Here is a 23,123-nt window from a genome sequence, read left to right on the forward strand (position 1 = left end):
AGCTATGACGTAATAGCAATGACATTAGCTGTCTCCCTTGAGCCTAGTCCCTTAATCTCTTCCTGAGTCTCAGTGTCTTTATACAAAAGGGGGATTGATCACTACACACTTCAGGCTGTGCTTGTAATATTATACAAGGTGACGTGTATGTGAAAATGTCTAGCACAGTACCCATCACAGATAAATGTTTTTAAAACATCACTTTACAAACTGGTGGGCCCTTCACTTTTAAGGCCATTATGGCTTTTCCTAATCTTTGTAGCCTTGGTGGGTGACATTTTCCTGGAAAAGTGACTCCAGCTCAGAGCATAAAGTCCCTCCCAGGGTAAGAGCTGTCCTAGAGTGGACAGGGCTCTGCAGGTCCTGAGTACCCTGTGGTGTGTTCCACTGGAAGATGGATGACCATCTTCCAGAAGGGACTTCTGCTGGGTGGGAAGGGGAACAGATGGACGAATGAAAGTCTTCAGGAACTGAATCCTCTATGTCAGGAAGACAGGAAGCAGGGGAAGGCAGGGGAAGGGTAGAGGCAGCCCCGAATGACCTGATGTTACCTGTAATAAATACTATTTCAGCAAACCCTAAAACAGCCAGAGAAAACTTGATAAACCCAAGATAGCAGCACTTTCTGTCTTGGCATGACAGTTTTTGTTTTGAGAGATAAAGAGTGGTCTCCCAGAATTTCCAAACCTCCTTTGAGCACATACACTCAGGGTGCTGAAGTGTGTGATCTCCACATACCCCTTCTGCCCCCAATGTCCTCTGCCTTGGGAGGGAAAGAAGCCCAGCTGCAATCAAATACCCTGGTCATGATCAGCAGGGGGCACAGGCCATCATCATGGGCCCCTCTGCAATCTCTAATTCAGGTGACTATGTTCTCTGCACAGGGTCTTTGAAGATGTGTACATGCTTTAAAATCCTTAGCATTTCTGAGTTGCTTGAAGAGCTTTGGACTAGGAGCCAGGATACTGGGCTGGCCATGAACTGGCTGCATGATCTAAGGAAAGCCACCTGACCTTTCTGAGTCTCAGTTTCTCTCCATCTCTCCCTTCCTTCCTGAAAGGTGTTTTCCATGGACGAGCAGCACTGGCTGGAAACTTGTTGGAGACATGGAATCTCAGGTCCCCATCCCAGACCTGCTAAATCAGATCTTGCATTTTAACAAGATCCCCAGGTGATTCATGAGCACCTTAACGTCTGAGAAGCACTGGCTTAGGTGACTGACTAGCACATGAACTTACGGCACCAGCTCTGCAATCAGACTGCCTAGGTTCAAACCCAGGCTTCATGGCTCAGAAGCTGCGTAACCTTCAGCAAGGACTTCACCTCTATAATGATCCACGCCCTCCTCTGTAAAAGAGATCCTAATATTATCTACATAGTAGAGTTGTCATGAGGATTAAATGATTACTGAAATAATATATACAAAGAGCGCTGTACAAACAAGGGCTCATTACATAACTTTTTTTCATTTATAAAATGTCTCAGTTGCTATGCAGGCCATAGAGGGTAAAAAGCAGATGTGTTTATTCATCATGTGTTATTTGAGCATCATGTTATTCATCATGATGCTCTTTCCTGAGCATCTACCTCTGTGTAGATGCACTGTGGGGATCCAGAAGTTGGTATACAAAGTCCAACACTCTTGTGGAAACAGACAAGAGACAAGGGGTTGAGCAGCAGTAAAAAGAAGACTTCAGATTGTGATAAATGTTAGGAAAAAAATATAGCAGGGTAATGTGATGTGACCAGATCGAGGCTGGGTGGAGCTCAGGAAGGGTCTCATGGAGGTAATGTTTGTTAGTGAAAACTGTAAGGCAAGAGGAGCCTTTAAAGACCAGGGAAAGAGCGCACCAGGTGAGGGACCTGCTGCTGCTGCTGCTAAGTCACTTCAGTCGTGCACCAGGTGAGGGACCTGCTGCTGCTGCTGCTAAGTCACTTCAGTCGTGTCCGACTCTGTGCGACCCCATAGACGGCAGCCCACCAGGCTCCCCGTCCCTGGGATTCTCCAGGCAAGAACACTGGAAGACACGTGCAAAGGTCCTGGGACTGAAGCAGCTTCGGCATCTTCAGGGCAGACTGTGTGGGTCTATTCTTGTGCCAGGGAAAGCAGTGGGGGCAGAGCTGGGGCCTCAGGGAGCAGGGAGACCTGGGCAGGGGTGGGGGGGCACAGGTAAGGCATCAGCTCACACTGTCTGCCTGGGAAGGACAGCAAGGGATCACTGGGGTCTGCAGTCTCCTGCTAAGGAACCCTGCAGAGCCCACCTGCTGCAGAGCTGGAAGGACCTGGATCTTCTCCCCTCCAACCTCGGCTTGTGCAGAGTGACAACTGAGACCCAGAGAATGAGATAGATGCCCAAGGTCCTTCTCCACACCGCGTGGGGTAGGTCCGCAAACTGGCTTGAAAGCTTCGAGTATGTGTTATTTCCAGAATGAGGCTGAGTATTTGCACACTCCCCCATGTGTCCTCCCCGCCCCCTGCATGCCCCAGCTGTGCGTCTCCTCCTGCCTTCTCACCCACCCTCTGACGCAACGTCTTCACCTCACATGACGCATACTCTTGCTCCACCATTAGCTGAAGTAAGATCTTACACCTTAATGACTCTCCTTTTCCAAAACCCACATTTCACTTCCTGTCTCTGCCAAGCATTTTGGCCTTTAACCACATTGTCTGACCTTTCTCACCATTTCCTTTTCCCTCTAGTCAGTCTGGTCCCCAACCGGAACTTTGATGAGCAAGTAATCCAGGACACAGGAGTTGCTTCATAATGGAAATGTGAATCCTCTGATAAAATCCACCCACAGTCAAGCCCTTGGAGATCCCAGGGAAAACAACACACACAGACAAAACTAGTTACAAAACCATCCTAGGTCAGAGACATCTCTCCCTATTACAAGAAAAGTGATGGCTTGATTTCTCAGTGTCAGGGTGGGATTAAAATCACAGTAGAGGGACTCCCTTGGTGATCCACTGGTTTAGAATCCGCCTGCCAGCGCACAGGACGTGGATTCTATCCCTGGTCCAGGAAGATTTCACGTGCCGTGGAGCAACTAAGCCTGTGGGTCACAACTTCTGAGTCCATGCTCTAGAGTCCGTGCTCTGCAGTAAGAAGCCACTACAATGAGAAGCCCTCGAACCACAACTAGAGAGTCGCCCCCTGCTCACAACTAGAGAAAACCTGCACGCAGCAATGAAGACCCAGCAGAGCCAAAAAAAAGTTTTTTTAATTTAAAATCACAGCAGAAATCAGCTTTGTCTGAAGCAGCTCTAACTGAGGGCATGAACACATCCATCTCCAGGCTTGCCTGTCACCCGCTCCTTTGGGCTGTTCTTATTTGAGAGTCCCTGCTGGGCATGTGACTTGGAGCAGAGAGAAAGTAGACAAATGTGGGTTATGCTTCTTTTACTTTGAGGCTGCCCCGCCACCCTAGACATGCAAGTGTCTTTTCCTACCTTGCCTTGTGCCTGTGATTTTCACAAGCGACAGTCAGGTCTGAGAGCAAAAAGAAGATGACACGCCACCATCACTCAGAGGACAGAACACCTGCTTTGACCCAGGTTCACGCTGAGATAAGCCCAGACCTCCAGGAGCTGGTGAAGCATGGAGGAGTTGGCCAACCACCTCCTCACTGAGCACAGGTTCATGATGACTCCTATTTACATCCCAGTGAAGTGCTTCCCATGAAGGGCTGGGTAACCACAGCCAGCTTGCTTGCAAAGCTGGGTCAGGTTCCTGCAGCAAGAAGCAGGCATCAGACAGGATTGCTTGCATAGGCTTGCACTGTTCCTTCAACTACTAATCATGGAAGTCTACTCCTTGACAATAATGGGTCTATTAGACCCTCTGTCTTCTCACTTCCCATGTCCCCAGGTCCCAGAGGCATGGCCCCATGCACACCTGGGTAATTTGCTGTCGGCCACTGCCTACTCCAGCCTCACTCCAATAAAAGGGAAGGAGATCCAGGAAACTTCAGAACCTTTGTATCATCATTCCAAGGACAGATGGAAAAGCTTAACCACGACTCACGCCCACCCACACAGCACCAAGACGCCTTCCAGCCTCTCACTGCCATGGAGTCAAATCTGGGACCTTGACTGCTTTTCCCCTCAGCCTTTAAACCTACATCTTATGTGTCAGTGGGCATCACTTGAGGTGACAGCAGGTGATGGTGCCAGATCAGGGAACTAAGGTGTGTGTCTTCCATTCCCCAGTTCTGCCAAAGGTGCCTGATGTTCCCTCTGGAGCTTCTCAGATGTTTCTGATGTTCTGTGGGAATCCTGAAGATTCTGTTTCAGTGGGTGCAGGTGGGACCTGAGATGCTACACTTCTAACAAGCTCCCTGTGCTACCCCTGCCGCTCGTCTGAGGATCACACCTGAAATGCCGACATAGTCTACAGCGTGGGTGACCAACCAAATGGTTTTTTCAGGATTGTCCTGATTTTAGCACTGAAAATCCTGTATTCCAAATTCTAGGAACCACCCTCCAGTCCTGGGCAAATCAGGACAGTTGGTCACTGTACGTATTAGACAAACCTCAAGTCCTCCCAGGGTAGAGAGCAGTCACAACGGGCTACGATCTTTCAAAGGAAGCTCGTTCACTCCCCACTCCACGAGCTGGCAATGAGACAGCAGAGGTGGGAACGTGCGAGGGGGCCCTGCTCAGTGCTGGGGGTGTTGCTGCCATGGATAGGGGTTCTCATGGTCCCGTGGAGGAGGGAGATGAGCAATCGTTTGGGAGTTGGAAGACCTGCTTTCTCCTTTTGATTCTGCTAGTAATTAGCTATGTAACACCAGGAAAATGTCTTAACTTCTCTGATCCTTTTTGATTAAACAGAGACTGACAATACCTGTCTCACAAAGCTGTCATGAAGATTATATGGGCTAACATACACGTAAGCCCTAAGCCTGGAAATAATGTTTTTTTTAAATTCCACCAACACATTCTATAATCACTGACTTGTGCTTCCTCTGCTCACCCTACCTCAGATACCCCAGTGGAGTTAGTGATATGCAGGGTGAATCCACCAAGACAGAGGAGAAGAGAGAAAAAGGAAGAGGACCTTTGACTGCATATGACAGGTGACACAGGAAAGATGAGCTTTACGGAGGACACGACTGCTCTTCGAGTGTGTGTGTGTGTGTGTGTCTCTGTGTGTCTCTGTGTGTCTCTGTGTGTATGTCTATTTCTCTGTTTTTTTTTTTTCCTGTCTCATTCTGTCTCTCTTGTTTCTTTCTTTGTCTGTCTTTTCTCTGTTTTTCTGTCTCACTCTCGTTTATCTCTCTCCATCTCTGTCTCCCTCTCATTACCTACCAGACCTGACAGCAGCCATCCTGGGTCCAGAGCAGGAAGGGCAGAGTGAGGGGAAGGGCAGGCTCAGGTGGCAGGCGTGTGAGGGACGGTCATCTGGATCAGCCATCCTGGGTCCAGAGCAGGAAGGGCAGAGTGAGGGGAAGGGCAGGCTCAGGTGGCAGGCGTGTGAGGGACGGTCATCTGGATCCCTCGGGGCTTGGGAAACTGCAGGACTCCAGGAACAGGGAGAGAGAGGCGGTGGAACAGAGATGGATGCTGTGAAGAGGGGGGGGTCCCGTTTATAGCTCTCCTCCTTTGAGGGTGACAGGCCAAGAGGCGGGAGCCCATACTTCGCCATTGTCTGAAGGGCTGGGGGATGGACCTCCAGCCAAAGAAAGCAGATGGAGACCAAGCCTCTGCTGGACACCCAGCCTCTACCCACCTGGCCCAGGAATCCACTCTGAGTGGGAATTCTAGGTCTGCAGAAATCTGGGACACCCAGTTTAGCCCTCTTGAAGGGGAGGGAATCACACTCTTTGCTCTCTTTGCTGTTCAGGTCAGTGGAAAAAAACAAGACATTTTCCTTCCCACCTTGAGGTTTTCCTTTCCTCCCAAATTTAAACAGGAAATACAATTCAACATGTGGAGTGTGGGTGTTGAGCTCACTGGATCTAATTTTGGTCAGGACGAAAGTGGAGGATGCAGGGCCCTGCAGCTGCTTCTCAGGCCAGATTCTCAAGGACCAGGTGGTGGCCGCTCGGTCCCTGAGTGGCCTCCCATCTGTGTGTCCCCAGAGGGGTGTCATCCATCTATCCTTCCCCTCCCATCTTCCCCAGGTTAGCAAAGAAGCAGGAGGCAAACTCAGATCCAGTCTGTACAGCTTTGCAGCCTAAGTCACTCTCTTCTGACCCCAAACAGGGATGATGATAATACCAGCCTCACGTGTTGTGATGAGGTTACCAGAAATTTCTTGTATGAAAGTCCCTAGCATGATGCCTGCTACATAACAGGTGCTCAATAAAACACTGCCTCAGAGTGAAAGCAGAAATGAACCAAACTGTGTTTGCTAAGGCTGGATAGCTCAAGTGGGCATGGGCCTCGGGGAGCTTGTGTCGGGCAGGGCAGAGCCGGCCCCCTGTGATCTGGCTTCAGTGGACAGTAAGCAGAGTAGGCGTTTCTTGCTCGGGACTGAGTAACGCAAAAAATTACTCTCTCAGAGCAGTTACAGAAACTGTGGTGCAGACGGAGTCTATGCACCTCCTGGGGTCATGGGGCAGGGTGACATTCCCCAAAGGACATCTGGGGACTCATCTGCCTGATGGAGGGGCAGCAGTGGTCAGAACCCTGAAGGCCGGCATACTGGCCTGGTGTTGGCTGATTTCAAGCAAACCCTCCAATCCCCCTGGGCTGAGCCTCTCCCAGCAGGGATAGTCATTTATTAGCTTATTATGTACTGAGCAGGATGATAAATTCTTTGTATGCACTGACTCATTTAATTCTCACAACAAACCTATGCATTATTAGTTGTGGTCACTGGTGAGAAAACCAAGGTCAGGAAGGGGCAATGCCCAAGGTCACACGGTCATAGCGAGGCCCAGCCAGGACCCCGGGGCCGGGTGCTCAGAGGCGGGCTACCCTGCTGGTCCACATGGCCATCCCTGTGCCTGCCCCGACTCTTCCCTTGAAGAGTGATTGGAAATAATTGGAACTGTCACTGGAAGTAATGAGAAGTGACAGAAGCTGGGTTGGAAGGCTTATTGCTCCGAGTCAGAATGACCCCCACAAACGCAAGCCTAAATTTAAACAATGAACTCGCAAAGCAATCTCCCTCTCCAGGATTTGACACCCCCTCACCCCCAACACCCCAACAAGAAAAGTAAGGGTATGTCAGGGGCTTAGACTGTTCAGTACAAATGGACTTCTTCTGGAACAAAAAATTTCTTCTTGGCTTGATCCTGTTTGCTTTCCGTGTGGATAAATGCTATTAAAACCTCAGGTGAACAGACTATCGTTCTTAACTAAGAGATCCAAATTCACTGATGTATTTCTCTTTTTCTTTTCTTTTTAACATCCCATGAGGGACAGGGAACCAGAGGCACCTATGGAACTGGCAGGCTGAGATGGAGAATGACCCATAACTTTCAATAGGTGAGGACTTCGGGAGGTCCGATCCCTCCAGGAAGCACTGGGCTGAATGCCAAGGACTCACACCGCTGAATCCATCCCTTCTGATAGCGATGAGGGTGATCCATCAACTCACCAGCTGTTTATTTAGCACCTGCCCCACTAATGTGCAAGTGCTGCTGGCGACCGATGAACATCAGCCACCAGCAAACATCAGCCACCAGCCTGAAGATCCACGTAGGAACATACAGCCCATCTCATAAGACAGCACAGGATTGAGTTGCTTCCTCCCTGGGACACCTAGAAACCCTGGTGCTTTCCTCAATGACAGTCTTGTTTATGACTGTGTTGCCCCACTGGGCTGACTTCTTAGATGGTGGGAACTGCATTTTGTATTACTGGCACCTGGGAGCCTAGCACAGAGCCTGAACTATAGAAGGAGCACCCTGCCCCGCCTTCTCTAATTGTTTTGTGAGTGTGGGTGTATGAATGAAGTAAAAAATGTTATGGGACACACATAAGAGCTCCTGGAAGCTCCCAAAAGTTGTGGCCACCCTTCTTCTGTGCAATAGAAAGAGCTCAGAGAAGCTGCTCTGTAAAGCCAGAAAGGCTGGCTTTTAGCTTTGGCATCCTCTGCTCTTGCTTTTTCTATGCCTTCCTCTTCCGCCTGCTCCTCCTTCATCTCCCCTGTTGTAATGGCCTGAGCTCTTCAGATCTCCTTGCTGCCTGGCTTCAGAAAAAGCTCCCATATTCCACACGGGAGTCTGAAAATGGCTGCCCATGTTCCCATCTCAGTGTGGTCACAAAGGCAGTGGCTTCTCTCCCCGCCTTCTGCAAAGACAAAGCAGACCTCAGTCTTATCACCAGCAGACTCTGGCTGGGGCTCCACACCACTGTCACTAGCAAAATCAAGACTGTTTGATTTCAGCCTTCTTCCCCATTCTGGTCTATTCAGTGCCAAAGGAAACAAACTTTTATTTTCCCAGGATCTAGACGGTTAAGAAGCTCAGATAACCAGAATTTTTTTTTTCTTTTCTTTTTGGTATAGTCTGCATTCTTCTTTGGGGAAGGGAAACAAAGAAGTCAAAACTGCTGAAAAGAGGAATTTAACTAGAAAAGGCAATATATAGGGCAAGTCATAGCCAAACGTACACCATCATCACCCAGTCCCAGTACCAACAAGCAGCTTGAGCTCACGCATCCTTCTCAAAAGCACAGTAAGGTCTCCACAACAATGACCTTGAGGACTAGGAGAGTCTTCTGATTCATTAGCGTATGTAACCTCATTCATTGGCAAACGTAATCTTTGTATGTCATATGCAGTAATTCTGGATCGTAAACAATAAACATTAACCCAAACATTTCTTAACCATCTGAATGGAGTACAGGGTAGGGGGTGATAATGTTCTAACTGAACTTTCCACTGTGGGATTTATGGTTTAGAATTCTTTAAATGAAGCCTTGCTTCAACCTGACCCTCTCTTCTTGGTAACACAGAAGCCTTGACTTCAGAATAACTACGTACCTCCTGAAAATTGGAAAGCAAATTGTTTTTAGGATCTAAAATGCTTGCTTGGTGTCCTGGCTCAGCTGTTTACTAAGATGGTAATCTTGAGAAACTCACCTTATTTCTCTAGACCTTAGTTTATTTGTGAAGTGGCATAATGATGACATTTACCCTCAACGAGTGATTTGAGAATGAGATAAGGTATGTAAACTGTGGAACTCTGTACAAAGGTTAGCAATAAATTCTGCTGTCATAACAATCCCACCCACATAGTCCTTTCTCAGGTACTATGAGGAAGCTAAAAATACACAGTTCATATTTCAAAACCCAACCACAAGTTCAAATCCATGCAGGGAAACTACTAAGCTACATACTTAGTAGGTATACCTTATCATATGTAAATTATGCCTCAATTTTAAAAACTGAAGGAAATGCTTAATCCTTGTAAACAGTTCCATAAACAGACCTGCTACTCAGAAGTCTACCCTGGGTGTCCATACTTCGGGTTGTTTTATAGGTAACTCTGCTCAGGACGAGGCCCTTTGATGAGTATTTCAGGTACTAAACTTCCAGGGCTGAGTTCTGTGGCCATCTACCCTGACCTTGAATGATGCTGCCTGGCTAACAGCGCCCCAGGGCAGACGCAGGGTGGAGTTACAACTGCTCTCTTCACATTAGGCAGCCAGCCCTTCTGGATTCATAATCACATGCTACCGATTCCCATGAGTGGGCAATGCCTGAAAAAAAAGAAATCAAACAAGCATGGTAACTAACACCCATGTGTTCTGACCACACCCATGTCTGGACCAGCTGACAAATTCTCAGAATTATAAAACAAACCAGAGAATGTTAGTGGCATAAGGAAACTTAGAGATAACCTGAGTCTAGTAACCTCATTTCACAGAGAAAGAAACTGAGGCTCAGAATGATAATGACTTGCCCAGAATAAACCAGCGAAACCATGAAGTTGCAGCTAGAGCTGTTGATTCCCTGCTTGGTTCCTTGAAGGCACACCTACATCTTTAGGACTTCGGGTATAATCCCTTTCCCCCCAGATACACCAGACATTATATAAGGCACTGCAGAAGTTTCCGAGATTTCCAGTTAAGATGGTTAAATTGAAATGCTATGACATCTGCCCTATTTTTCAGGCAATTTCTCAACATAAAAACCAAATGGCAATTATTCAGTGCTTAGCTCATTTAAATGGAGCATCTGAAGAGCAACTGTGATCTTGGATCTCAACTAATGAGCTAAAGTGGAGAGAGAGAGATTTTCTACCTTGAGAATGTGTGCTAGGATAGATTATGGAGTTAGGGGGTCTTGTCTTGGCCCTTCTATTAAGCTACTTGTTTAAGTTTAGCCATATCTCTCTGAACTTTGATTCTTTCTTCATCACAAAAGAAGGGGTGGGTTTAGATTAAGGATTTAGTTGGGTTCCAAGGAATGGTATTAGGAGGTCACTGAACCCCTAGAAGTTACAGGAAGATTTGATGTGTAAATGTCTTTTTCTAAGAAGTGGATTCAGGGTTTTCACTGGAATTCTCAGAGCGGCCTGGAATTCAAAATTTTAAGAACCACTGTACTGATTTAGATAGTGTCTTATCTTTTGCCCATGTCTGATAATCTTTGACTCTACCTTTTAAAAATGTCTGTCTAATTCATCATTAGTTATATTTATGAAATATACTCATGCATACTTTGCCCAGTTGAACACGAGACAAAAATTGAATGAGACAAGATATGAGCCAAATGGGAACATATCTTTATTATGACCATCACCATTAATGTGGGAAGATGAGGGAAGGACATGGAAGCCTACTGAGACCGATCATCAAGCTATGGGCCAGTAGGCTGTTCAAGCATTCCTCAAACTCATTTTCTCAGAAGCAAAGCTCCTTCCCCATCCTGGCAAAAGTTTCAATGAAGTATATTGTTAATCTGGTGCTAACAGGATTTCCGGGGTGGTCCAGTGGTTAAGAATCCACCTGCCAATCCATGGGACACAAGTATGATCCCTGCCCTAATGATCCTACATGCTGCGGGGCAATTAAGCCCATTAGCCACAGCTTCTGAGCCCGAGCGCTCTACAGCCCGTGTTCCACAACAAGAGAAGCACTGAAAAGAGAAGTCCGAGCACCACAACTAGAGGAAGGCTACTCACAGCAACAAAGGCCCAGTGCAGCCAAAAATTAATTAATTAATTAATGAGTAATAGGAGAAGAAAAATTTTTTAAGTCTATTAAAAAAATCTGGTACTATCGATACAACCAGTTTATATAACAGATGTATTGTCTGGTCCCTGTCCATGTAATGTTCTATGTATAATTTTTGTACACAATTAAAATAAAACAGTACAGGTTGTATTTGCATTAATGGACAAGGAAGCACAAAAGCAAACAGTTAAAACTAGGCTCCTCACAGTTGTGTTGTTCCACAGTCAAAGAGTAATCATATTCCAAAGCTTTCACTTCTCTTGACCTTAAGTGTTCCAAATGTTTCAAAAATCCAACCATTCTAACAGATAGTTTCCACTCTTTCAGTTTACGCAAGGTACTGAAAGTGATACCCAGATGAATGAGGCATGGAGCTTACACTCTAAACATTCAGGTCACTATAACACAAAGCGGCACAACAGAAAGGCTGCTGAGATTCAAGGAAGGAAAGAAAGTATATTCTGTTGGCAAAATCATGGATGGGTATATGGAGGAAGTGGTATTTGAGGTGAGACTTAAAGGGTGAGCAGGATTTTGATCTGAAGTCAACCATCTGTAGGGGTGGAGAGTAAGAGGGTATTTTTGGTGGAGGAATTATAAACAAAAGCAGAGAACCAGAAAGAAGCACGTGGCATAATGTGAATACAGGAAGTATTCCAGGTTTATTGAAGAGTTACGTGTGTGTGTGGGGGGGAAGGCGGTGAGTTGCGAATGATACTGTGTAATATCTTTAACATTTGTACTTGACATTATAGGCAATGGAGACTACTCCAGGTTTATGGAAGAGCAGTACAAGATCAAGGAATCAGAGAAAATTTGAATTTAAAATCCCCCCACCCTCATTCTACAGTCAAGGGAGTCAGAACAAGAACCCAGAATGCTTGCCAGATCCCTAATCCAAATTCTTTGCCTTATAACAGCTGTTTCATGAGATTACTGGGGTAGCAGTGTGTAGGATGAAGGAGAGAGAGCTCAAGCCAGAGGCCATGTGGCTGCTATTACAGAAGTCTAGGAAGAAGTTCAGATGGGATAATGAGACTTGAGCAACAGGGGCGAAGGAAGGGTGGCAGGCAGAGGAGGAGCTGGGAGAGCCCACAAAGTCCCCCTTCTTTCTCCTCCATGGAGATCAGAGCACTTCTTGTTCATTCACATCAGAGAGGTGGGACATTTGATTTCACTCACTGGTGGGTCTAGAAAGGAAGGAGTCATTAGGTCCACGTTTGTGCAGATTATGAATGCTTAGCCCTTAGGACTCCCCTTCAATACTGAACTTTCTCCAGAAAAGAGGCCAGAAATCACACTAGCAGTGGCCAGAAGCCACCCCAGAACTGCTCCTTTCAGGGCCCAGAGATGATTTTAGGATTCAGGCAACTCTGAGGGCTTTCCTCCTGGCTTTGCTCGAGTGCCCTGCCAGGCATCCCAGGGCTCAAAACCTCAGCTTTACAATGTTGTGTTGGTTTCTGCCAACATGAATCAGCCATAAGTATATATATATGTCCCCTCCCTCTTGAGCCTCCCTCCCACCACCACCCCTCACCATACCACCCCTCTAGGCTGTCCCTCTGTGACTATTCATACTTGAATAGTTTATTTAATTTGAGATTTGGGATGTCATGAGTCTGTGCATTTCTAACAAAGGTGTCCAGTTCAGTTCAGTCGCTCAGTCGTGTCCGAGTCTTTGAGACCCTATGAATCGCAGCACGCCAGGCCTCCCTGTCCATCACCAACTCCCGGAGTTCACTCAGACTCACGTCCATCGAGTCAGTGATGCCATCCAGCCATCTCATCCTCTGTTGCCCCCTTCTCCTCCTGCCCCCAATCCCTCCCAGCATCAGAGTCTTTTCCAATGAGTTAACTCTTCACATGAGGTGGCCAAAGTACTGGAGTTTCAGCTTTAGCATCATTATATGGCAAAAGCTTAATAGTAGGTGATCATCCTCTCAGGTGACCAGTAGATGAGCATCCAGTTATGCACAATTCTATGTCAGCAGCCCACTTGCTCTCTTCTACATGGCCTTTGGTATACAAAGACCAAACCCCCATCCTCCCAAAAAAAGACATCACGAAGAGAGACAATTTCTATGAGAAAGAGCATCAACCCAACAGATGATATTCTCACCAGAGGAATGATTACACACAGTAGGCACTCAATAAAAAAGAGCCAGGGAATCAACATTATCTTTTGATCCATGTCTTAGTCTGTTTTCTCCTTCTCATGATACCAAGAGGCAGACCATCATCAAAGCCGGCTGATTTCAACTGACCATGTGGGCCAAAGTCACTTTCCATCAGAAATTGTGCCCAAAGCAGGCTGGAGTAGAGCAGGGGCTCAAATACCCTTGTTTTATTTCCCTTCCCCAGGCTCCTCCCACGGGCAGGATCACACTGACATTTCCTGCTCCATGAAAAGGGCTGAACAGGATCTCACTGAAGAAAACATCTTTAAGAGTCCTTCTGTGGAGCTGGAAGGCTGTATTCATGGCAGGTTAGTGAGAAAACAACCTAGATTCAAATGCCACCTCTGCTAATCAGGAGCTTACGGCTTTGAGTGTTATTATATTTGAACTCTTTACATCTTGTTTTCTTCATCTGTAAAATGGGGATCATAATAGTGGGCGGCCAATAAGGTTGGTGTGAAGAATAAATAAGTTAAGAAGATGGCCCATGTAACGTGTTCAGCATAATGAGTACTCAGTGAATTTCAGTTGTTTTGAATAAGACTGATCTGACGTTTGGGCCTACTGACTGCTGGTGATTGGTGGCTTAGGGGTAGAGGCCATTAAAGGTGACAAAGGTGCCATCCAGACATGCCAGCTGTGCCCAGGAGTGATATTGCAATACTTGGCTGGTATTTAAAAGAGATGAGAAGAAGCATGGCTCCTTACATGCCCTACTTGAGCAATAGTTCAGGTTGATCCACCTCTTTTATTCTCTTAACCTGGGTGATGGGTTATTGTTGGCCTGAGGCTGGCCTACCGTTTGTAAGGTTTCAAAAAGAGACAGCCTTAAACATCTATTTCAGAGGGACTTGTTAGTGCCTCTTCGCTTTGGTTTGGGGGGGGGGGGGGCGGAGGCGGTTTCTATCCATTAGGCCCCAAGCAAACTCCTGGTGTTTAAGGCTGTCAGAGACAGGGGGGACTTAGGAACTGTCTGGTTTGCTTGTTTTGGAGCTATGGGAACCGAAGGCCTGGGTAGTGGGTACATGGTCCGAGGTCAACCAGGTGGTCAGTTCAAAACCGGGGGGCATTCTCCCCTGGCCTAGTGTCCAGGGCAGCAGCCACGCTCCACACCTGCTGGCTCTCTGAACTCTGGCTCACTTTCGGTCCTGGGTCAGCTGTAGCCCACACTTCCCTGGTGCCTGTGGTGACTTTTCTTCAGCTCCCCAGCCACCTTCCCTGACCCAGAGCATCCCATTGTCAGCTCTTGCCCATACATCCTTGATGGGCATTGTCCTGCAGACCCGCCTGCTTCCTGCCTGGGGTGAGTCTGTGCCTTAGGGCCTCCCAGGCCTCAGGAGTCCTGCCTGGGTGACACCTGGAAGGGGCACGCAGGCAGCACTTCTCTGCTTCCCTGTCTACCCTCCTGTGCTCCATTTTTCTTCAGGTCTTGCTCGGCCTCCCTCAGTCTTGTTCTGCCTCACTATCCTCCTTTTTTCTCCTGCTTCCAGCCCTTTCCCTTCCCCTCTCTTCTTCCCAGGCTCTCCGCACCTTCCTGGTCCTCCTGGTGCTCGGCCCTTTCCCTTCGGCTATCCTCTCCCCACCTCCTCCCCTACGCCTTTTCATTTACCCTCCAACACATCTGTTTCTAATCTGCGCCCTCCAGGCGCCTGCTTGAAACGAAAAAGCTCCCCCCACCCTCAGGAACCTGGCACAAAACATTCCTGAATAAACCTTCCTTCCCCTAATTCTCCACTTTCCCCAGATACCCCTGAAACTAAATACCGCCCCCCAAAGGACCCTCCACACTGAGCGGTTCGCGGCCCAGCTCTACCGGGAAAGCCCGCACCCCAAAGCCTGCTCCAGGCCCAGATGTTCGATGGCCGACCGGGCGGCCCTCCGCTGCCAGATGTGCTCAGAGTGGCCCGGGAGGCAGGCACAAAGGCGCCCGGCTCACTCTGGGGCCGCGGGGACGAACGTTCGGAGCCCGCGTCGCCGCCCGGGTGCGGGACAGTGTGTTCCCCGGGGCCACTCGCCTTTCCGTCCTACCCAGGCACTCACCTAGCCCCAGCAGAACGAGGAGGGTCATCCCGATGCCCGGGCGCGGGCTCCTCCCCGCTCAGCCGCTGCCTGGCTCCGGTGGCGGCGGGGCGCAGCAGAGCGCAGCCGACGGACCTCTGGCGAGCTGGGCGCGGCGACTCGGGGTGCGCGCGGGGCGGCTGCAGCCATGTGCCGGCGCGGGAACGGCCCCACGCCCCGCGCCCGGCTCCGGGGTCCCCGCGCCCCGCTCAGAGGGGCTTCCAGTGCTCGCCCCACCAGCTCGCACCCGGACGGGAGCGGGGACCCGAGTCAGCGAGGAAAAGACGAGACGGAAAAACGCTACCGCTTCGTGGAACACTTTTCCCTGTTTGGAAAGAAAAAGGAGTGAAGAAAGAGAGGGGAAAAAAAAAAAGAGTGAGCTGGAACCACATGGTTGCCTCCCACCGGCAGCCCCTCCCTCGCTCGCTCGCTCGCTCGCTGCTCCCTCCCTCCCAGCGCTCCCGGCGCGCGGGGCGCCGGCCGGGCAGCCGCGGGGGTCGGCGGGGGTCGGCCCGCGGCGGGGCGCTCTGTCGGCGGCCGCGGGGAGGAGAGGGCGTGCGGCCGCACGGGGGCCGGTGTGGGATCGACCCTGTAGGAGAGAACCGGGGACACTTGGGCCATGAGCGGGGATGAGGCCTTGTCAGTCTCCTCTGTCTGCGTCCTCACTTCGTCCTTATCTCTCTACTTCTCTCGCGCATCCTTTTCTCGCTCACACACAGTCTGGCTTCCTCACAAGTCTGCGCTGTCTCGGCTTCCACCTATCTCCATTTCTCTCGCGTTTGCATTCTCCTTGCCTCTCCCACCTCCTCGCTCCTCTCTCCCTTCCTTCCTCCCTTCTTGTCCTCTCCTCAGCCCTCCCTGCCACGTTGAGTCGGGGTAAAACTCCACCGTTCTGCACGGCTCAGCCTGAAACTGACGGTCAGGGCTGTCAAGTGCGGGTCTGGCCGCGCGCTCCTGACTTCCCCGTCTTCCTTTCGGCCTTTGGCCCTCGCTCTTCCACTCTCGGCGATGATCCCAGCAGCCCACCCTCGGATCGGGCCGACCTAAGCGGACGGGGGTTCAGAACTCGGTGTAAAGGGGTCCGTTGTTGGGACGCCCTGGTGCAGACCACCCTGCACGTGGCCCTGGGCAAAACAGGTGTAATCCTGTTTCAGAAAAGAAGGCAGAGGATTCTGCACGGATTACCTCCTCTGTGCGAGGGACCCCGTCAAGGAAGCCCTGGGGGCGCCGCCGCGCGCTCCCAGGTGCCTGGGGCTCTGCCCACCAGGACCCCTGGCGGCGGGAGGAGACCGCAGTGACTGCCACACTCAGGTCTCAACTGCACTGGGGCTCTGAGAAAGCCTGGACCTGACTCTCTGGTCCCCGGCCTCTGGATGTCCCCGGGGATGTGGCAGCTCCTTCAGCCGTAGGAGGCACGACCTCACCCGTGCTCGCAGAGTGGAGCTGGGGCCAGCCTCCGACGGGCGGCGGCGTCTGCCCTGTGCGCAGCAGAGGTTCACCCCTGGGCCTGGCAGGCTGCTCCATCACACTTTGAGCCAGTTCTCTCTCCCCGCGCCTTTAGAAGCCAGGAGATGTACAGTCCTCCCTAATTAGCTTGTCTTTTCCGATTGCCATGAGCCAACCCCATTTCACAAATGAGAAGAGCACAGACCTGGAGAGGTTATGGCGCTCCCACCAGGCCCTTCAGAAGGGAAGGAGAAAGCGAGGGCTGCTCTTGGGGCTTTGGGATCAGCTCTGAGAGTTGCACCAGTAAAATTCCAGCATTCCCCACCCTCCCCCTTTCCTCACCCATCCTTTACCCCCCCACACCTTCTTCAATAACTATTTATTATGCATCTACTCCGTGCCAGATGCTTTTTTAGGCGTTGAGCACACAGAGTGAGTAGCACTTGGCTATTGACATTTTTTAAACATCTGGAATTAGTATATCTTGGCACCAACTATGGACAAGGAAGCATATTAATCTATCTTTTTATTAATTCTTATGATAATGCTAAAGGATAGGCAATTTTTATTCCATTTTAAAGAGGAGGAAGGACTTTCCTGGTGGCCCAGTGGCTAAAGACTCCCCACTCCCAATGCAGGGGACCCAGGTTCAAACCCTGGTTAGGGAACTAGATCTCACTTGCCGCAGCTAAGAGTTCGCATGCTGCACCTAAAGATACAACATGCTGCAACCAAGACCCACCACAGCCAAAGAAATAAATACATAAATAAAATATTTAAAGCTGAGGAAACGATAACCTAGAGAGGTTAATTATCTTGCCCCAGGTCCCCAAATATTAAAACTCCTCTATTCCAATATTAATATTCTAATATGTTATTTTATATTAAAAATAAAATATTTTAAAAGTCTCTATTTTTGTTTTCCATTTTATGTTTCTTGTCCAATAGGAAAAAACACTCATAAATATAATTCACAAATGAATGTGTTGAAAAAATATTAGTTCTCTTAAAGGCTGAGGAAGGTAGGAAGGTGACTTATAGAGAAAGCGACTTTTTGTCATTTGTCTTGAAATTTTATTTAATATTTTGATATATTTTCAGATATTTGAAAGCTGCAAAAATAGAACAAAGATTTTTGATACACTTCATCCAGATTTCTTCTATTTCTTTATATTTATACCTTTTCTTTATAAAGGAGATATTTTTGTAAGTTTTAAAGCCCCATCTCTATTCCTTCACAGCTGGTGGCCTTTCTCATGAATCCATGACACCCTGTATTGCACGAGGGCTAGTGTGCACATAAAGACAGATGTATGGGGGTGCAGGCAGACGTGTGTTTAAACTTACATTGCTCAAGCTGAAGATAACAAAACACCTTCAGCTCTAAGCTGCTGGTTGGTAGGATAGGAAATGGGGCTTCCCTGGTGGCTCAGTGGGCTTCCCAGGTGGCACTAGTAGAGAAGAACATGCCTGCCAATGCAGGAGACGTAGAGAAGACGGTTCGTTCAATCCCTGGGTCAGGAAGGGGGCCACTCCAGTATTCTTGCCTGGAGAATCCCATGGACAGAGGAGCCTGGCGGGCTACAGTTCTTGGGATCGTAAAGAGTCAGACATGACTTAGCAACTAAACAACAACAAAGCACAGGAAATGCCAATTTCTTATGATTTTTGCTGAAATTGGGTCATAAACATTCAGTTTCCCCAGATCTAAAGTCTTACAGCCAGTCTATATTGGGCATCTGCTCCTTGAGGAGAGTCTGCAGGTCTTTGGAGATGACTCTTCTGAATCCGAAGCCTCCTGTCTGTTGCCCGGCAGCAGAGTGCCCCGGGATGGCTCCGTAACTCGGAAACACATAGCCTACCTATGCTGTGTTCACAGTGATCGGGCTGGGTGCCATGGGGATCTGAAGAGGTACACAGCAGTCCTTACCCTAAATGGACCTCTCAGTCCAGTGAGAGAGGAAGCATCAACATGTGAAATGTTTCCACAACAAACACGAAAGTTATGTAGTTAAGTGCCGGAATAAATTATCCTGACAACAAGAAACACTGGGAATTCCAGGAAAGGAGGGAGCACTGTGGGCTTGGGTGGCTGTGAAGGTTCCCTGGGAGGACACTTCTTGAGCCAGGCCTTGGGGATGGAGAGAATTTCACTAGATGAGAAGACCCGGGGAGGCCCACTGAGGGGCAGGGGCACTCCTGAATGGAAACATGGAGTTAGGAGTGGCTGGGGTGCATTCAGGCGGCAGTGAATGGCATGAAATCCCTGCAATGAAAAATTGGTGGCGCAAAACGCTTCGGAACAATTAGCCTGCAGCAAAATCGTGAGGAGTCCTGAATGTGAGGCAAAGGACTGGACTCTCGAACTTGCTCCGCACCTTCTCCAGGCTTCCTGGAAAAAATTTAGTAAAAATGACTTTCATAGAAACCATATTTTAAGAGATATAAATCAGCAGTGCCCAAAGGTGATCCTACAGGCTGGCCAAGAGTGGAAAGCTTTAGTATCCTTTCTTATCCATCAGGCTCTCTACCCCTGTGCTTTAATATAAACAATTACATTTTCTCAACATTTTGTAAAGTGATATGCATGTACAACTTCAAGACAAGTCCCTTAGCCTCCCCACTCCAAGTGGAGCCAGAGAACCACCCTAAATCTCTTCTCCAGAGGAATTCTAGAGCCACCGCAGGGTGTGCATCAAACAATGGAAGAAAAATCTGAAGAAGAGAAACTGGTTAGAACCTACTGGCATTAAATGGGGAGATGAAGTGAGGGTGGTGAGACAAACAGAAGGTACTTGGTAGAAAGATAAGCCAGATTAAACACCCAGTGGCCGTTGTGGGTGGGAGAGGGAGTACAAGACAAGAGACACCAAAGGTAAGTGATCTATTATGTTGTTATATATGCTAAGATTAAAGCTATAGTTATAGACCTTCTAGTATATTTCAGGGATTATGTGTCATCAATAAGCCTCACTATAACACATTAAAATGAGTATACCAATCACTAATTGAGTGATTAAGTAAATTGCATCTCATTCCATGCTTAGTAAATGACTGAGCCAGGATTTAAAGTTAGAAGATGGAAAGCTCTCACTGACTTTTGATGATAATTGCTCCTAGGGAGTCAAGTAAGTTAATTTGTCAGGAAGGGAAAAATCAATTTAACTTGAGACACCGTAACTCATAGAAAATGATAAACCACATCTATCCATTCATCCATCTGTTCATCTACTTTTCTATTTTTAGTTAGGATCAATAATTCAGTAAATCCTTGTTAAGTACCTACTAGGTGCCAAGCACTGGGAAGTCAATGGTGAACAAAGCAAAAGTTGTCCTCACCCTCCAGAAGCATATGGTGGGTTAAGGAAGATGGACAACAAAGAAGCAATCACAAACCAGAGTGAGAAATACTCTGAAGGGTGTGGAACTGATGGCAGGACCCTGTACCTGGTGGAGGAGACATCAAGGTAGCCTCCCTGAGCAGGAGGGAAGGAGATCTGTGCTGCTGTCTCATCTTGCAGGACTCCTGAACAAGGGACCATGTCTTCTCATCCCTTTGTATTACAGTATCCACCTGTGCCCTGCTCTCTTAGAGGAAGACACATTTCTGAGGGCATTTAGGACCATGCAGCTGACAGATAATGAATGGAAGGAGCTGCGCGCTGCAAGGCAGACAGTTTGGGTTCTCTGTGGCTTTGAATGGGTCACTTGATGTCACGGAGCCTTTTTCTCTTTTCCTGATGCTGTAATGGGGAAGAAATGAGATTCTGGTGAAGGTGTCTCACATAGTATATAACACATAGGAGACTCAGTAAATATTTATTCCAACTAAAATTTGAGTTCACAGAATTAAATTCTCTGCAGTAAAAAAACAAAACAAAAACACAAAAAACCAGCTCTTGTCTCATTTTATTTTTCTCTTAAAACAAGGTTATCTTCACATATTCTTTCCTGTCCCACAAAGACATCACTTCTTGCCTCGGCTGTTGAGTGCGCTGGTTTTCTGTATGGCTGGATGGTAAGAGGTCCCAGTGGCTGTCAGGGTCTTGACTGGACAGCCCTTACTGAGGCTGTGTCTGAGGAGCCCTGTGTGCTAATGGAGGCTAAGGAATGAGGGGTCCTCCTGAGGTAGAGAAAGTGTGACAGGGGAGAGGTGAGAACAGTGTGCCCTGCTCTATCCCACACTGTGAGACGACAAACCCCAGCTTTGATCTGTGTGGTCAGCTGAGAAGGTGGGGTTTTGGTGGGGGTCAGGTTTCCTGTAGGACATTTGTCAGTGAAGAAATGACCCCTGCCTCCCCGCAAATTACCAGGACCCCGGAGGCACAGGTCTGTCGCTCCACCCCAGTGGGGTTTTTAGGTGCTCTCAGAAGAGTCAAGAAACAAGATAAAAAACAGAGAAGGTTAATGCAGTTGATCCTTAGAAGATGGAATCTTGGCTCTCCACACCACCTTCTTCCCTGAGGTCAGCTAGATCTGGGAATCTAGATCTGGGAATTTCCCAGCTCCTCACCACATCCTACTTTCAATTCCTGCTAAAGTGATGCCCTCAGGGATGAAGTTCAGCGTTTGGAAGAAGACAGGCTGATTTTGAATTCCTGCAGCTCTCCTTACTGTGTCTAACTTGGGGAAGTTTCTTAACTTCCCTTGGCCTCTATGACTTCGGGTCATCTATAAGAGTTCTCATACGATTTTTTGAGATGATTACGTGAAACTATGCAGAGAAAGCAGGCTTCCCTGGTAGCTCAGATGGTAAAGAGTCTGCCTGCAACGCAGGAGACCTGGGTTCGATCCTCGGGTCAGGAAGATCCCCTGGAGAAAGGAATGGCAACCCACTCCAGTATTCTTGCCTGGAGAATCCAAGGACAGAGGAGCCTGGTGGGCTACAGTCCATGGGGTCACAAAGAGTCAGACACGACTGAGTGACTAGCGCACACACACACATATAGAGAAAGCACCTAACACAGGGCGCTCTGCTTCTCAGCACACTGCGGCTCCCTCTACATTCCCTCTTAATTACAAACCAGTTCTGCAGGGGCTCACTGCTCAAAGAAGGGGAGAAAGAGCGTCTCTTCCCTCTAAGTGTGATTTGAAGTGACTGCCTTATAAACACACAGCAAAAGGAGTAGTCAAAGTATTCCTGTGCTGTCTCCCTTTCTCATTCCCCATCTCTATGATGAGATCAAACTCCAGAAGTTTTCTTTGGTTGATAATACTCAGAACTACCCACAAGACAAGCTGTCCAACGGAAGTCTGTGAGACAGGAATGAGGTTAAGCACTAAATTTCAGATTATTTTATTGCAAAGATGAGCAGAGGCATCTGATCTAACATCCTTATTTCGCTGAAAAGAGCCCAAGCTCAGAGAGGATCAGGGACCTGCCTAACGCCACACGGCCAGCTGGTGGCACAGAAGTGACCAGGGCTTCAGTGATGTCTAGTTCAGTGCTCTGCCCACGTCTCCTGCAGGTCTGCTCTGGTCGTCAACTGGGCAGGTGAGCAGACCCACGCCTGGCTTCATTTTGCAGCCGGACAGAGACCTAGGTGATTTTCCAGAGAATCCAGCAGCATGCTTTCCTCTGTAACATGTAAACATAGGGCAGAAAGCACAAATGGCCAAGTCAGAAGACAGAAATCATTCCTATCTTCCTAGCTGCGGATGGGGCACTCACTGTCCCCAGCTGCATGAGCTCTCCCGTGCTTTCCACTCATCCAGCCCTAACGGAAGTGTTCCAGCCGTGAGCCCGCATTCGTTCCACCTCTGTGCAGCTGCTGTCTCCGCTATCAAGCTGGATGGGTCTTCTGAGTTCCTTTCGGTCAAGCTTCCTCACTTTGTTGACTGCAACCCAGCATGGGGAGGGCTGTCTCAGAAACATACTCAAGTTGGAGGCAGAGCCAAGCTGGAGACCGGTTGCCTAGAGACCAGCCCATTGTCTTTCCAGCAGTGTGGACGATGATCACCCAGAGTGCTCTGCCTCCTCCTGGAAGGTCAGGAATGAGCACAAAAAAGTGCGTGGTGTCTGCTGGCAGAAACACGTGTGACAGGGCCCCAGGAAAAGCTGGGATTTTTTTTTTTTTTCCTAGTAATGGATGAGGCTGTCAAAGCCATTGAATAAAACTGAGGACAATATATATCCAAAGCCTGTGTACGCCACTGGTGTCCTGTGAGGAGCTCCTATGTTTGTAGGCTGAGGTGCTGGGAGCTATGAGCAGCTGTTTGCAGCTGCTCAGTGACAAGACTGGTGTCTGCAGTGGCCACGCTGACGGGCCAGGGGGGACGATCGCCATCCCCCGTCTTCCTGACCA

General features: G+C 48.5%; 1 protein-coding gene across 4 annotated transcripts in view; it reads right to left on the reverse strand.

Annotated features, from left to right (window-relative positions):
- Positions 1-17,091, reverse strand: part of CLMP (CXADR like cell adhesion molecule) — a 106,085-nt gene extending 88,994 nt beyond the window's left edge. For 2 of the 4 annotated variants that reach the window (XR_015142003.1, XM_086339699.1), the window contains exon 1: positions 15,355-15,719. Coding sequence is in view for 2 of the 4 variants with exons in the window: in XM_086339701.1 (XP_086195827.1) it covers positions 15,355-15,382 (28 nt within the window). In the remaining 2 variants the exon portion in view is untranslated. Of the gene's footprint in view, positions 1-15,354; positions 15,720-16,796; positions 16,877-17,023 lie in introns of those variants that run through there. The other 2 variants (XM_086339701.1, XM_086339700.1) reach the window with 2 other exon arrangements.
- Positions 17,092-23,123: the final 6,032 nt, after the last annotated feature.

This window comes from Bos grunniens, chromosome 15, assembly GCF_055505025.1.
Source record: "Bos grunniens cultivar Pamir isolate PY7600 chromosome 15, Bosgru_T2T1.0, whole genome shotgun sequence".
NCBI lineage: Eukaryota > Metazoa > Chordata > Mammalia > Artiodactyla > Bovidae > Bos > Bos grunniens.